Source organism: Aulonocara stuartgranti (genome assembly GCF_965226115.1).
Source record: "Aulonocara stuartgranti genome assembly, chromosome: 1".
Classification (NCBI taxonomy): domain Eukaryota; kingdom Metazoa; phylum Chordata; class Actinopteri; order Cichliformes; family Cichlidae; genus Aulonocara; species Aulonocara stuartgranti.
Window position 1 is genome coordinate 26,642,820 of NC_138939.1, and position 17,018 is coordinate 26,659,837.

The window sequence follows — 17,018 nt, forward strand, 5'->3', positions numbered from 1 at the left end:
ATTAGAGAAGAAATATATAACCATCCCACAGATGTATCATTGTGTACAGCAATTTTCAATATGACTGGTATTTATTTAGACTCTGAGTTAACTTCAATAATTATTTCCTCTGAACCATCAACATCTCTATTAGACACCATTCCTACAGCTTCTCAAGGAAGTCCTACCATTCATTAATGCTTCTATCTTAAATATGATCAGATATTACAGTCATCTTATGGTGTGAGTAATTAAAATAATACTTAAAAAGCTATCACTTCTTTTATTTAAAAGTTTTTCTGAAAGTATAGTTGTGAAACAGATAACTTATCAAATTATTTATTTGATGTGTTCCAGTCAGGATTCAGAATTTACATCACAGAAATCTTCTTATAGCCTCTGACAGTAGATAGACTTTTTTTGTAAGATTCTTCTGGCAAAAAATATGAAGTGATATGAATTTGTGACATAATGAAAAAAACACAATATAGACTTACACTGAAAACCTGATAAATATTTATCATAGATTAGAAATACAAACATCAGCTACGCTATGGCCAAATGCTGAGGTTCGATTTCAGAAACAAGGGATAATAATATTTTCGTAAAAATTTAACTATTAAACCCAAAGCAAACAATATATTTAAATGCTAAGAGAGTCAGAAGGATGCCACAGTCCATGCATACCAAATGTCCCCATGTGTTTGCTACTGTTTATAAGCTTGTGGTGAGGTATGTAATATCTGCTTCAAATAACAATTTATCTAATCACTGGTTGATATGTTGGAATATTTAAATACGTCATATTCACAAGCTGTCGCAGTTGAAAAATGGGATCAAGTCTCTTGTTTGGCGCTTTAGTGCAAAATTGCATTTTATAAAAAAGAATGTCCAAGAGGTTCAAGTGTAGGTTGAATAAGCACTTTTTTATAATAGGAGATTGTATTTCTGGTAACCTCTGTGTTTCGTAATAAGAAAATATAAATAGCTACATTGACCTTTGAGTGCTTTCAGGCTAAAATACAACAGTGTGTTGTTGCTTCTCCTTTGATGATTTTTTTAATGCTTATTAAGTTCACTTTCTTTTTCCTGCACTGATATAGATTTGTTGGTTTTAGTTACTATTTTTCCCAGCCAGTTTATGTTTCTTTTCCTTCTTTTTTTTTTTTTTACAAAACAATTCCAATCCAGTGCTTACCAACCAATCCCAGTCATACTCTGCAGTAACTCAACTATTTACCAAGCTAAATAACAAACTTGCAGTAGGGAAAAAAGAAAGAAAGAGATAAGAAAGAGTATTATCCTATTTATTGGAAAAAAGAATTATCAAGAAGGTCCACTATTCGGCCTTTATATGTGGAGTTTGCGGATTCTAACTGTGTCTGTGCAGATTCTCTCCAGGAACTCCCACAGTCCAAAGACATGCAGTCAATGGGGATACTTTATTGGTGAATCTAAATTGCCCATAGCTGTGAATGTGAGTGCGAATGGTTGTCCGTCTCTCTGTGTTAGCTAGCTGCCCCCAACCTCCTCTGTTACCCTTACACGGATAACCGGAAGCGAATGGATAGATGGATGGATGGAGAAAGTAGGTAACGTATAGAGTTGCTGCAGTTGCCAAATATCCTTGGGCAAGATACTAACTCCATGTTTGCCTACTGGTGGTGGTTAGTGGGCCCGGTGGCACCAGTGTCCGGCAGCCTCGCCTCTGTCAGTGCGCCCCAGGGCAGCTGTGGCTACAGTGTAGCTTGCCATCACCAGTGTGTGAATGTGTGAATGTCTGCCTGTAGTGTAAAGCGCTTTGGGGTCCTTAGGGACTAAGTAAAGTGCTACACAAATGCAGACCATCTCAGGTACAGTACACATGTGGCTGATTAAAGTAGCTATGCTATAGGCCATCTCTCTTCAATTTTGTTAGTCTTTACCACCAACATTTTAGCTGCACAAGCTACAGGCCGAGTCTGCTGGTAGCAACACTCCCACCGCAAGTTCTCCAGACGTGGTATAGTCTAGTTTTCAGTACTTTTTAAATATAGACCCAGATGATAATTCCCATGTCCTCTTTCATATGTAGTTAAAGTATTTCTTGCATAGCTAGAGAGTTAAAACAATGGATGCTAGAAACTAGACAATTAGAACTAGACACCCTCCTGCCTCAAAACCTGTGCTGAACAGCTGGCTCCCATCTTTACTCACATCTTCAACAGATCCCTGGAGCTGTGTGACGTTCCCTCTTGCTTCAAACGCTCCACCATCATCCCTGTTCCCAAGAAACCCACCATCACAGGACTGAATGACTACAGACCTGTCGCCTTGACGTCTGTGGTCATGAAATCCTTCGAACGACTGGTGTTAGCCCATCTGAAAGACATTACAGGCCACCAGCTGGACCCTCTGCAGTTTGTCTACCGGACAAACAGGTCGGTGGATGATGCAGTAAACATGGGGCTGCATTACATCCTGCAACACCTCGACCACCCGGGAACTTATGCCAGGGTCCTGTTTGTGGACTTTAGTTCGGCTTTTAACACCATTGTGCCTGAACTTCTCTCCTCCAAACTCTCCCAGCTCAGCGTGTCACCAGCTACCTGTCAATGGATCACCAGCTTCCTGACAGATAGAAAGCAACAAGTGAGGCTGGGCAAGATCACCTCTGAAACTCGGTCCCTCAGTATTGGTGCCCCTCAAGGATGTGTCCTCTCACCACTACTGTTCTCCTTCTACACTAACGACTGCACCTCCAAGAACTCGGCTGTTAAACTCCTAAAGTTTGCAGATGACACCACTGTCATTGGCCTGATTCAGGATGGTGATGAGTCTGCATACCGGCAGGAAGTTGAGCGGCTGGTACTCTGGTGCAGTCAGCACAATCTGGAGCTGAACACTCTTAAAACTGTAGAGATGACAGTGGACTTCAGGAGACATCCCTCAATTCTGCTCCCCCTCACCATATCAGACAGCCCTGTGACAACTGTGAAGACCTTCAAGTTCCTGGGTACAACCATCTCCCAGGACCTGAAGTGGGAGACCAACATCAACTCCATCCTCAAAAAGACTCAGCAGAGGATGTACTTCCTGAGACAACTGGGGAAGTACAGTCTCCCACAGGAGCTGCTGATCCAGTTCTATACTGCGGTCATTGAGTCTGTCCTGTGCTCCTCCATCACAGTCTGGTATGGTGCAGCCACTAAACAGGACAGGAGCAGACTGCAGCGGACTGTACGGGCAGCAGAAAGGATCATCGGCGCCCCCCTGCCCTCCATCCAGGATCTGTACCTCTCAAGAACCGGGAAATGGGCAGGGAAAATCATCGCAGACCCCTCACACCCTGGTCACAGACTTTTTGATCTGCTGCCCTCTGGCAGACGGTACAGAAGCCTGCAGACCAGGACCACCCGACATAGGAACAGTTTCTTTCCCCTCGACATCTCCCTTCTAAACAGTTGACCTGTCACACTGCTCCCACTGCCAGACTGCAGCTGCACCTTATGTACATTCTGTAGTATTCATTCCACCTCATTTCATTTCTGTATTTTATGTATACAAGTTTAGATTAGTTATTTATAGTTGGTTTACACAGCGTTGTGTATGTATGTGTATGTATGTGTAACGTATATATAGACACGTGTGTGTGATTTACATTGCTGTGCTTGAGAGCCACCATCTACCGGAACCAAATTCCTTGTATGTGTCTGCACATATACTTGGCCAATAAACACGATTCTGATTCTGATTAAATTTAAGGAACTTCTTTATAAGGAACTTATAAGGAACTTGTAAGGAACTTCTTTATAAACATTAAAAGTTCAAACATATATTTATTCGTTAATGACTTAATTAATGCTAGTAATAGCATATTGATTTAGTGTCCATATGAATCATAGAGTAATTTAGATCATTTTAATTCACATATTTACATTTGAGTGGCCCCAAAAATGGTTTAGATTCACAAATTGATTTCTCACCCCCTGGGTGGTATGTAATGAAAGTTACAAAGCATGAAATGCAATCTTTCAGCTCTCAAAAGCCTAAGTTACGAACTCTAATGTGTTTTTATCTTTTACTTTCTTCTCCAATACCTGAATCTACTTTCCTCAAGGTTCAAAGATGAATGAGTCAATATGAGCTGGGATGGTTTCGATTTCTGGGTAACACTGAAATAAAGGCCCAACTGACAGAAATCTTCATTTTTAAAGAAGGTATTCTTAAGATATTTAAGTAATTCTGTAAGTATTAGTACCTTTTTTCAAAGCAGTAATATTCAGTATAGCTACAATATGCCAAAAAACTGGCACGCTAGACTGACAGCTGAGTATTAGGGTGGATAAAGTAAGTTTTCCAGGAAAGTGACTGAAATGGATATTACTATTAATAATAAACTATTAAAAGAAATAAACCGCTGTTTAAACAGTGCACATGCAGTAATGAAGATACACATATTAACTGCTTTAAATCTTGATTTTTAATTTTTTCACTGACCTTGAGAGGATCTTAATTTTTCATCTTGCTTCATTGATAGAAAACCATGCACACAGCCAAATTTCAACTGTTTAGTGAGACAAAAATGAACAAAGACGCACTACTATTGCCCTGAAATATGTGGTTGGTGTTTTTTAGTAATACAACAGTTAAATGGTTTAACAGAATGTTTCTTGTAGCTCTGTTTCAGGTGGTTCTCTTTTACCACTTATAATAGATTAATTAAGTGGTTAAAAAACCCAATTAGTCACCAGAATGGTAGTTTTGCCAGATGAATATTCTGATTCCAACTCTATACAAGAGTTGGAATATAGCCCCGAGGCTTGATTACCTTAAGGTCTTCAACCCTATCTTTGGAGTAGCAAGAACCCTGCCTGAGGGTCCAATGCCATACACTGGGTAACTTGGAGGCAAAAAAGCCTGTAAATTCTTGTAGCTTGAGGCCATATCCAGATATGTTTCAGATCAGGTGATCAAGAAAATCATTTATAAAACAATCAGGTGTCCAGAGTAGAGATTATGTGATTTTCTTTTTTCTTTTCCTTTTTTTTTATATGCATAAACTGAAGCATATCGACAGTTGAGTGATCTATTATATTTATCAAGGTAAAGTTATAGCTAGAACATTGTCATATTTGACTAAAAAGTGCATGATTGCATGATTTGCATAAATTGATCAAATAAGCATTTGATCCCAACAACCCAGCCCTCAATTCTGATTCCAATCAATCAATCAGTTAAAGATCCTCCTGATCTCATTAAAAGTAAACTACAATAAAAATTAAAGACTGTTAATTTCTTAATTGAGCAAATTTACAAATTCACCAGGAGATCTAATAATTATTTCCCCTGTTGTAACCACATTGTTTAGTTCAAATAGCCATCGAGTCTTTATAGTATGTAACCACTCGTGATATTCTAATAAAACTCTCCATCCGTTTTAATCTGTTACAATATACATACACGTCATATATTATAAGCTCTCATATAGCTGTAATTATTTTCTTGTCTCATATGCGTTCCCTCTTGTTCTCAAACTGTTAAGAGGTCTTCTGCTTACAAAGGGGTGCTGGAGCCTATCCCAGCTGCCAACACAGAGTGGCAGACGACCACTCACAGTCACACCTATAGGCAATTTTGGTTCACCAGTTAATCTAACCCTTGACTGCACGTCTTTGGACTGTGGGAGGAAGCTGAGTACCCAGAGAGAACCCATGCATGGGCAGAACAAGAGCAAACTCCACAGAGGCTTTAGTCAGATAAGGGATTTGAACCCAGAACCTTCTTGCTAACCATCGCACCATGCTGCCCTAAATTAAGTGGTACTGAGTTAATTCATTTCAGTATTCTCTTTTAACAGGAAATGTGTTTTTTTTTTTTATCTAAGCCCATCAAAGTGAATATTCAACATCAAAACTGCTTTGTTTTGTTTACAGTTTCAACAATAATGGTGATTTTGCAACTGTATTATTTAAGAAAAGGGGAAAAAAATTCTCCTAAGCTTACTTAAACACAGCAACATTTGCATCATCCTTTTTTTCAGAAACAAAATGTATTTATGCAGCATTTCATATTTAATTGCTCTACTACAGGTCACTAATAATCCCTTTGCACTAACATGTAAAGATCAGATTATTCTGTAAGTAGGCTAAATGTTCAAGTTTATAGCTGTGAATCTGGTAAAAGATTGAATAAATGCGACCACCAGAGAGGATTCATCCCCTCCAAATTGTAAAGCTGGTCTGGTTATGGATGGGAACAACTTTAGAATATAAACAGTTCCTGGAGGATGAAGGAATTCATATCATCAACTGCCCACAACAATTGCCTGACTTACGTCCAATATAACAGCACTGGGACATTATGTTTTGGTCCATCCGAACCCACCAGGTTACTCCTGGAGTCCTGGTCCAGATCTGGGAAGAGATCCTCTTCGATCATCACAATAAAGAGTATGCAGCAATGTTGTCAGTACATTATAAGCACCCAGGGGCCATACTGAGTACTATTTTTAGTTGCTTTAATACATATTCAATCAAGAGGGTAAAACTGACTGTGACTATACTCTTTAACTTTACATAAATGCAATAAAAGTCCAGTTGCACAAGCTACACACTGTCTTGGGTAATCATTTTAAAATGTGTGCCTATAAATAGCAGAATAAATTCTAAAATTATAACCTAAAGTTAACTCACACACTATAATGTGTTGTTATTAATGTTAAATGTAGCAAAAAAAAAGTATTTACCTCAGATATGTCTCTTATGGTGACTAGAGTGTGCAATTTGAGTTTTCTTCTCAGGCTCATGGACTGGAATCAAAGATCATCGTATTACAGCAACTAAAAGAGAAAGACAATCTGATACCTTTACTGCACAGTGATTCAGTGCTTATTTAGTGCTCTTTTAATGCATACAAACATTTCCTTACACTACATTCATGCTTCAAACATTTGTATTTGTTTTTAAAAACTGAAAAACTAAAATAACAAGGAGGAACATGCTTCAGTTTCACTGGGTACTTTTAAGATATCTAAACAAATCAAATCAAATGATTTTCATTACTTAAAATCAAGCAGCACAGGTAGAAATGACCATTACAGGCAACAATTTTAGTCCTAATAGCTGCTATGTCTAAGATTAAACCACTGATTTTAGTGAACTTTTTATGGCTGAGTGGTGCAGATCAGCAGCAAGTACCGAAATTATACAGCAAAAAACCTTAATCAAAGATAAAAAGCATGAATTGTCTCCTGGAGCTCACAGAAGACTTTTTCAACAAGACAACAAAAGTGAAGAAGTAATCTCTGAAACCCAAAGCTGGTTCTTATTTTATTTGAGAAATCAATGACTTTACTTTAAGGAAAAGAAATCTTGATCATGTCTTGATGCATTCTCAATCATCCAGGTAAGTAAATCTCCAAAAGTCGATTCTGTTCATCTAGATGTAGCGTTTTCAGTGTTTATAAGATTAGGGAAACCTGCAGTCAGTGGAGACTGAAGAAGTCACTTGGATGAGTGACGAAACGTTTCTCCCACTGAAAATGTTGCGTCCAGTTGAACCTATTTTTTTAATTGTTCAATTTTTTTTATAAAAAAGTTGTGTTAAACACAGTAATTTAAACTACACCGGCCATTTCATTCTGACAAATCCCAAATACAAACCTTCAGAAGAATCCCATAACCAGGTAAAATCTAATCAAGTTTTGCTGTTACAAAGACACAGAGACACTCACTCATTATGTGAATTAACATAACATTTGATGCTTACTTGTAGACTGATAATGCTGGAGTTACTTGGACACTACTGAACATGGGGGTTTCGACTGGCCAGGGATTTGAAGACTTACTTCAAATCCCCAACCAAATACTTACTGGACCAAAAAGTGCCTAAAAATATATTGCTAGCGGGCAGAACTGTGGTCAATTAATATTTGCTTGTATCATCAAAAATAAGGCAACAGCTACTAGCATCCAGTTATTATTGCATTTACTTTAACTTGCTAGAAGCATTTCCTGCTGCTCGGAGTTCCACATGCATGTGTTTAGATTAAGTAGATAATCTAATCAGAATACAATCTGCAAGGCTTTATCTGTTTTGACGGCTCAAGGTTAGAACTGCCATACTAAGACTGTTCAAGGGTGGTAAGAGGAAAATTACATTTTAAAAGTTCAACCTCCTCCCGGGAGAATGGTACTTGAACCAAACACACTCAAAGAGATTACTTCAAAGACAGTATTCCTTTAGGAAATAACAGCATTAACATATTGGAAACAATAACCCCTCCACTATTTGAGCAAAGGAAAACAATGTGCTACTATACAAAGACCCCATTGTTATGGAAATTATTCAGAGAAATTAAGGTGTTGCCGCTACAGCATAGAAAACCTATCTCCCTCAAGCACGGGGGATACTCTTCACGTAGGCTTTCAATATATCTGATCCATATACACTGTAATTCTTCCTGACATTGGGGGTGTAAGTGCTTCTTCACGTTGCAATTTATGTTTTGTAATGAAACTTTAAAATTGTGGTGGATTCTCTTCATATTCTTGATGGCATGGCTTAGAGAGGTTTTTTTTTTCAAAACAAAACAAATTTTGCTTAAAATAGGTCACTGAGGCTGAAAGGGTGCTTATATTATATTCAAGGATTAACAAGTAAAAGGTATTCAGTAAATTTCAATATTAAACTAGGTCATGGCAACTTACACTAGGATTAGGAAAATCCATATGAAATAGAAATGACTATGTTATGAGATTTTCATCTAAACTAAAATAATCATCTTTATTGTAAGCTATTTATGCTTCCAATTTAAGGCATAATCAAAACAAAAGAAAATCAACGGAAGTGAAACAGTGGTTTTAGTGCTTTTAAAACCATATCACAAATGTACCTTTCTCAGCATTTCAGTCAACTTTGCTATCACAAGACATGAAGTCTTATCTGCTTAAAAGATTGCGACTATTATGGACAAGAAACCTGAAAGGATTCAATCTCTGAAATTCTCTCACTAGAACAATATTTCCATTGATGATTTTTGTTTTTGTAGTTGTTCATTTGTTTTCTTTTTTTTCATTAACCCATTCAAATGAACCATCTGCCAAGTTCTCTGCGTATTATCTAAATTGTATTGTTTTAGTTGAGGAAGAAATAAATAGATTAATCATATTGTGAATGCTAACTCTTTCCACCCACACAAGCACACAGCCTCATGGACACAGAATGGGTATGAATCAAAATCCCTGATGTATAATCCTTCAAATAGAAAATCCACTTCAAAGTCTTATTTCATCCATCCAAGACTCATATGCTCATGTCTGCACCACTACAGTCAGGCCCCTCAGGTACTAGTTTTAGGGTCAATGTTCTGATAAAACCAGCTAATGATGCCTTCAAAGACCACTAGGTCTATAGAGGCTGACCACAAGAGATTTAATTTATTTTATTTCAATATTTATAAATATATATATGCAACCATTAATTTATTACCCCCCCCCCCACCTCACCTTAACTTAATCCTTTGTACTATTAGATGAATACATCTAATATTCATCAATGAAATCTGTTCAGATTGTCAGCTGATTTTGTTTGGCAGGTCTAATTAGCCTCGGCTCAATGAGCATCACTGACATTTGTGGGTGTGTTTGTGAGAGGTTTATTGTGAATTTGTAGATGTGTCCCTGACGTGACTGAATGCTTTTCTTTAAAAGGAGAGAAGCATAAACATCTTTTTATAGCAACAAACATACCCTTGCCTAAGTTAGAAACTGTGCCTTTTTTATAACTTCTGAGTTGCAAATCAACAGCAAAACAAGCGACTTTATATCTGTGCATGCCATGACCTTGTCAATGCAAGCGTGAAGAATCAGTTTTAGTTGTATTTTGTTCAGGGAAATGATTGTAATTTTAATCATGATCTAAATGAATTGATTGAACGAATATTTTAGTCAAGTTTTTGCTGTTGCATCAGTTTTGTGTTGAGTGTTTAATCTGTATTTATTCTAAAGTTGGAGAAGTATCATCTTTGTAATATGCAGTTAGAGCAATAATGTGGTAAGTATGTTTTCTACAGTGTTAGTAAAAAACCTACTTTTTTCTTAATTCCACAAGTACTCCACATTTTTTGCTGTCCCTTCTAACCTGACAACAAGATGCTCTGCTCAGGAAAAAGTAATTCAGCAGCTCTCTAAAATGGAGTGACACGGGTCTCGAAAATGAAAAATATGCACTTATTTAACTTTTCTGAGTTGTAATTAGTGAAACTTCGGGAAACTGAATAATTGCACTTCATTTTGATTAGACAATTTAAGATTTTTGTACTTTTTGGTACAGCTTGCTGTATGCTGCATGAAAATTGAATGAAAATGCCATTTTCTTCTTTTATGTGAGAATTTAAAGCATGCTTGATTTTGTAGTATTGTGAGATTCAACTACATACTATTCAAAAATTGTGACTATCTGCCTTGTGCAGTTTGAAGCTTTTAATTTGTGTGTGGTCAAATATGAAACTTTGCAGGAGTGCTGCCCCTTTTTTCATATTTTAACTAGTCAAACATGGTTTAATCTCCATTCCAAAAGTACAAATGCTGATTAATTTTAATGGTAAAAAGATCAGTAAAAAATTTCATGCATTATCTTTAATAGTTCTAGAGATAAGCTTGTTTAAACATTTCCACAGAGTTCAGTGTGCAAAAAATAAAAGCCTGAACGTGGGTCAATGAACCACTTTTTTTTTTTTTTTTTTAAATGCTTGGAAATATATCCATCCATTTGTTTTCTTCTGCCAATCCTTATTAGGATAGGGTGAGAGGCACAGTACATGCTTAACATATCGCCAGTCTGTCACAGGGCTTCACGCTCACATTCACAACTACTGGTATGTACCTTTTGGAGCCACCAGTTAACTTAACCACCCTGACTGCATGGGTAACCCACCCAGACACAGGGAGAAAATGCAAACTCCATAGAGAAAAGCCCCAGTCAGAATTGAACCCAGGACCTTCTTGCTGTGAGGCAACACCGCTAAAATTTGACAGCAGTCTTCAAATATGTTGAAATTTTTTTTTTTTCATTTTTCAATTTTTTTATTCTAAAAATTGTGTTTTGTAACCCTGTAGTTCAAGACAAAGATCAAAACATTCTGTTGTGTTTGATTTTTAAAGGCAGGTAGTTTCCCACCTAGCTTGCCGAAATTAAAGCCAATCTCCCACTGACTTTATGCTGAAAATAGTTTTGCACTTGATTTGAAATCGTGTGTACTCATAAAAATTGAAAGTAAAAGTGATTGTTTCTATAGAAGATTTCAAAGGGACACATATGTGTTGAACTGTTTTATCAGTTTTCATGTACACTGTTCCAAAAAATAGTAATGTCAAATTATTTTACTGTGTATTTTACAGTTGTGTACTGTTTTTCTAGAATATCATTACATTCACATAAGTAGACTGTGATCTGACACGTCAAATGTAAAATAACATAACATCACTGTAAATGTAATAAAACACAATTTACTTGTTTGTTAAATATATTTTGTTCTACATATGCATATTTAGATTGTAAAAATACATCCAGAAATGTCTCCCATCATGCGTTGGGACATGTGCTGCTGTTTAGATGTTCTTGTTTTATTGTTTATGGTTACGTTACTTTTAACTGTTATCTTGAATGTTGTGTTTACGCCGTGGTGCAGCGTCACTGACAGTTGTTGTTTTGTAGAGAGAGTGCTGTACCATGAGTGACTTCTGTTGTGCTGTTGTTGAACCTTGAGGCACATTGTAGCACCGGCAAGTGTTTTAATAAAGAGCTCCCCCTACCAGCTTGGGGTTAAATAACAAGCTCAATCTCTCTCTGTGAGCTTCTTTGTTAAGATTTCTCTGCATGCCACAATGTAAAACGTTGCACGGACACGCTGTGCTAATTATATATTTTGAAAAAGAAATGTAGAGGTAGGAATTGCAATTAATATAAATAACATGACGCTAAGCATCGGCCAATGAATGTGAACTAACAACAAGGCCGCGGGTATGGCTGTGACCGTAGGAAAAAACCCTAATATGAAGGTATTTTACTGTGAATTTTACAGTAATGTTCTGTTCTTCTAGAATATCATTAAAGTTACGTAAATAGACTTTGACTTCACATTTTGAATGTAAATTAACGTTAAATCACTGTAATGTAATACAACATAATTGTCATGATTATTAAATGTATCTGTCTGTACATATGCATATTTAGATTGTTAAAATACATTCACAAATGTATCATGATTTCACAAATATCTGTCCGTTATTTGAAAGATTGAACTGTTGAATTCAAATGTAATGCTATGGAAAAGTATATAACATGATCCCTATAAGCTTGTGTTACATCACATAAGTATTATTATCATTGCTAGTTAGGGCCATCGTGGCTCAAGAGTTGGCAGTTCGCCTTGTGATTAGAAGATTGCCGGTTCGCGCCCCGGCTCGGACACTCTCCGTCGTTGTGTCCGTGGTCAAGACTCTTCACCTACCGCCTACTAGTGATAGCCAAAGGGTGCGATATGGCAGCCTCGCCTCTGTCAGTCTGTCCCAGGGCATGCAATCAATTGTTATTTAAACCAACTGTTAACTGTATATTTCTGTACATTTACGTATTATGATTCATATTTCCACATTCAGTGACCTTGTTTATAGGTAATTTCATTGTTTGATCACGTAAAAATATTCCTAATTTAATGTCTAAAAGCACTTGGAAAAGGCAGAATCCCATGTCAAATTAGCGCAACAAACTCTATTTTCATTACTGGAAATAACCGTATTTTTATGGGGAGTTATTTTCTGTTATTTCACGGTCGTATTTTGGCACCCCAGCTGCTGGAATATTACCGTTGTTTTAGGATGTTTTTTTTTAACAGTGTACAGACACGACAACACTTGAATGCATTAGTATATTTGTTGATGTTGATAGGAAAAAAATAATCATTAAAGTATTATCTATTATTATTATTTGTTTATCTGCTGCTGAATTTTAGAAGCAAGTATTTAATCCACAAGCAAAATATGACTTAGTATTTGATGGAGAAACCTTTGTTGACAAGCTCAGTGGTAAGAGATTTCTTGAGGTTCATCAGCTTTTCTTTTTTTGGGGGGCTTTTTTTTTTGGCTTTTTTGTGTTAAAATTAAAAATTCTTTAAATAGCAATTCTGTGAACTGGCGATGAATCACCATCATTTTTGTGACTCATTATCCAGCTGAATAAATTGAACTCTTAACAAATCAGATGATACCCGTTATAGCTAATAATTGTTACTGCAGAATTTCTGCTAAATTCTATTATCAGTAAGGTTGTTCGTAGCATACCTTTCACCAGTTACTGTAGTAATGTATACATCTTGTGTGGCTTGGGTTTTAAAACTTACTTCTTAGCATGATTGTTGCTACATATAAATATACATATATAGCATGATATATATAGAGAATTTTGGGATAACATTATTTTTAATTCAGATGGTTTTTTATAGCATCTGAGAACTTTGATAGCTTAATTACTTTTCTGGATAAATAAGGCATTAACTCCATCATACTGTACTGCATCTGCTCCAACACAGTGAAAAAGCATTAAGATGAAAATATCAGACAAACAAAACTACTAAGCACTAGATAAGCACCAAGAAGTGAATGTGCTTTTTCTGCTAACTTATTTTGAAAGTGCAACAATTTATGTTCCAGTGTCTCATAACCTCAAAAATGGTCATGGAACAGTTTTATAGGTCAGACATCTGAAACTCCTCCAGCACACCCTGGATATATTCCAACAAGTCAACTGCACTGTGGGTATGTTGTACATACTAAGATTTTTTTTTGTTAGTATCTAGATTTGGACTGCATGTGTTCACAGTACTGGGCAAAACATCAAAAGCTGCCACGATATGCTCTGCCTCTGAGGCTGAATTTTAGTGATCTCATCTAACTATATAATGCTGTAGAAATGGATGAACCTTAACATACTGTAACAATCAGTCAGTTATCTTTTGTGTTGCTGTCAGAAGGATTAATGGTAGCAGAACATCTAACTTCTCCCTTTAGATGTAGACAAAAAAGAAATTATCAGAAAATTAAATTCTTCTTTTTGGCAAACAGTATTCAATGAATAGTGAATAACCAGCTGCTATGGTGATGTTGGGTGAGTTTAACTGTGTTTCTCTGAACAAATTCAGAGCAGTAAATGAATAAAAAATGTTTCTTCGTTGTCAGCGTTCTAACAGATTGGGTTTGAGTGAACTAAAAACAAAAGATTAATAAGAATTGCTGTGGTAGAGAGAAGGAATCTTCTTACAATTTCAAAGTTTTTTGATGATGATTTCCCATGATAAATTGCATGTATTGTATTTCCCAAGGTGCACAGCACGTGGCTGTTGTTGAGTGACAAGGAGTTTGAAGCTGCTAATGTGACTGACAACAGAAAATCATTTGAGCATTTCAAGGGATGACTGGCCCTTGAGAGGATGTAATGTGGCTGGAGGAGATTAAGCAATCACAGCTGTTGAAACTATCTATCTATCTATCTATCTATCTATCTATCTATCTATCTATCTATGGCCCTCATAGATAGAAATAAATCAAATTTCAATAGCAGAAGCACTTAACAGCATAATTACTGGCTCAGAAACCAGTTCATTAAGAAAACATCTAAGGTAAAAGGCATAACTGTTAAGAGCTCTCTTAAAAGTGCAGTTCACAAACACCACAGTAAGAACAACTGTATAACTGAACACATGACAGCAATTAATTACTATGAACTAGGAATAAAGCAGTTCAATGCAGTCAAGATAAGATCACTTTTAATACCAACCTCCAAGATAGTATCAGTGTAATATCCAATCCACAGTAACATAGTTTTTTTTGTTATTGCAAAAAAAACAAAAACAAAACAAAACAAAAAAGCATAACTGCATTCACAGACAGACCAGAACTGTTAACATGACTTTAATCAGCAAGCAATAAATGCAAAAGCTTGACAACCCCCCCCCCAACACTTAATAGCTTAGTAGGTTAAATATATATAAGTGAATGAACCGTGTATGAAGAAGAGAGAAGGGCACTGATATAGGCCCGATGAGTGAGAAAATAGTGCATTCTACTGAATGAAATTACAGTCTGCATCGTCATAAATCTTCCTGTAGCATAATTATAAGAATATGCTGTCATGGCCTCTTTATATATTGTCTTTATATTTACTGTAAACAAATGCAGTGCTGCATGCAGTATGTTTGTTTTGAACAGCGTATTTTTTTAACTGTGTATTTTGTTATGACAACAACATGATGTCCTCTCTGCAGTTAGATAATTAAAAAAAACAATGAGTAAAGGTGGAAAATGAGGTTGAACACACATATTTCCCATGAGAGTGTCCTCTGATTTTACATTTCTTGTTTCCACAGCTCCAATTAACAGCTTTGGTACCAATTAGTAAAATCAAGCCTTTGCTGATGAAAAACCCATGGGGTTATATGTGTCAAGAACTAATGCTTGAGTTAAAAAAAAAGAAGAAGAAGTAAGCGTAGATCTGAATCTAGAATAATTGGGACAATGGGGTAAATGACTTTGTTCTATATATTCTATATGTTGTTAGTCGCTTTAGTCGTTATTTTACTAAGCATATATGTAATAGTGGGTAGCAACAAAGCTGGATCACTTTTACTATTGACATTTTGAGATTTCTTATATCTGAATTGAGAAAAAAAAATACTGTATAGTACCCACTTCCTTCTCTAGTGCTTTTCCTTCAATACCCCCCCATATTCGTCTCATCCTAAGCATCCTCTTGGGATAACATGGTATCTAGGTGTGGCTGTGGCAGGAGTATCAATCTGAACTGCTCATGCAACCTGTAGACCTTGCCCAAAGCCAACATGTTTGTTAGTATGCCAGGGATAACAAATGACTTAACATGCTTCCCTCTTTAATAACCTTGTACACCTACAAGACAACAATAACAGAGAAACCTCCCTGAGTGCTCCTTAATTCAATTAAAAAGCATGGACGATGAGCGTGCCATGCAAAAAGAAGACCTCGGAGCAGTGATAAACTTCACAGCTCTACATTTCTTTGAAAGATGTTAGATGGTCTTTTTAAAGTGGATTTTCAGTACCAGTGAATGTTCAGATCAAATTTTCTTACTATATTTTCATTATAAATAATATTTTCATATATTGTTCTTGTGCATGATTGTTTGACTGCTGACTGACGTGTAGCACAATGTTCTTGATTCAATTACTTACTGTAATAAAAATAGGGGCAAAATTATATTGCATACAAAAATACTACATGAAAAAATAACAGAAAACCGTATGTAACCCTAAGAAGCACACAAATACAAGACTGTGGCACTACTTTGTATAAGGTGCTGCTGCTGTGCTGCTGTTTTTGTAAGTGTACAACATTCACAATTACTGACTTTCACGAACAATAATTTTGTGATGCTCACCCCAAATATCAAGTTAAAACATTTTTACCAACTAACTGCAGTCTGAAACAAAGCAAGAAAATTGTGTGGCTTTTAATGGCAAAAAGTATGAATGTGGTTATTCTGCATCTTCTATGTTTATGTGTCTGTGTTATGTCTGAGGCTATAGTTATGTAGCATGGCGTCCACTGGTATGTCTATATGCCATGTGTACAGTACAGTACAGTACAGTACATACTGTATATGCATGGCATACATAAATATCTATGGCATCTGGGGCCACTGCTACCTCTGTCCACCTGCAACACAAAATTTGACCTAGACATTTTTGCATCTTCTCGAGTCCCCATTATTGGTCCTGTTTTTTGTTAAGTGGTTGGTAATTGGTTCATGATTCATATTGAAATAAGTACAAAAACTAAGGAATCTAAGCGACTATTCTTTACCTCAAGACAAACTATGAAAACCTGCACTTGACGTTTTGCAGAAACAGGGAGAAAACAGAGCCATTATGCATATTTTGAATTTCTTGACCTTTCAACACACTCATCGGTTTTATTCTCTCCATGTCGAATACAGAGAAGTGTATCTTTATCCATGAACCTGGCTCT

The 17,018-nt window shown here is 36.4% G+C and overlaps 1 protein-coding gene across 4 annotated transcripts in view; it reads right to left on the bottom strand.

The window, feature by feature from the left end:
* pcdh9 (protocadherin 9) overlaps positions 1–17,018 on the bottom strand; it is a 193,025-nt gene that overhangs the window by 114,535 nt on the left and 61,472 nt on the right. The window contains exon 4 of one of the 4 annotated variants that reach the window (XM_082527336.1): positions 6,742–6,799. The exons of the other annotated variants lie outside the window; for them this stretch is intronic. Within the exon in view, the coding sequence (XP_082383462.1) occupies positions 6,791–6,799 (9 nt within the window). The 3' untranslated portion in view covers positions 6,742–6,790. Of the gene's footprint in view, positions 1–6,741; positions 6,800–17,018 lie in introns of those variants that run through there. 4 annotated transcript variants of the gene reach the window in all.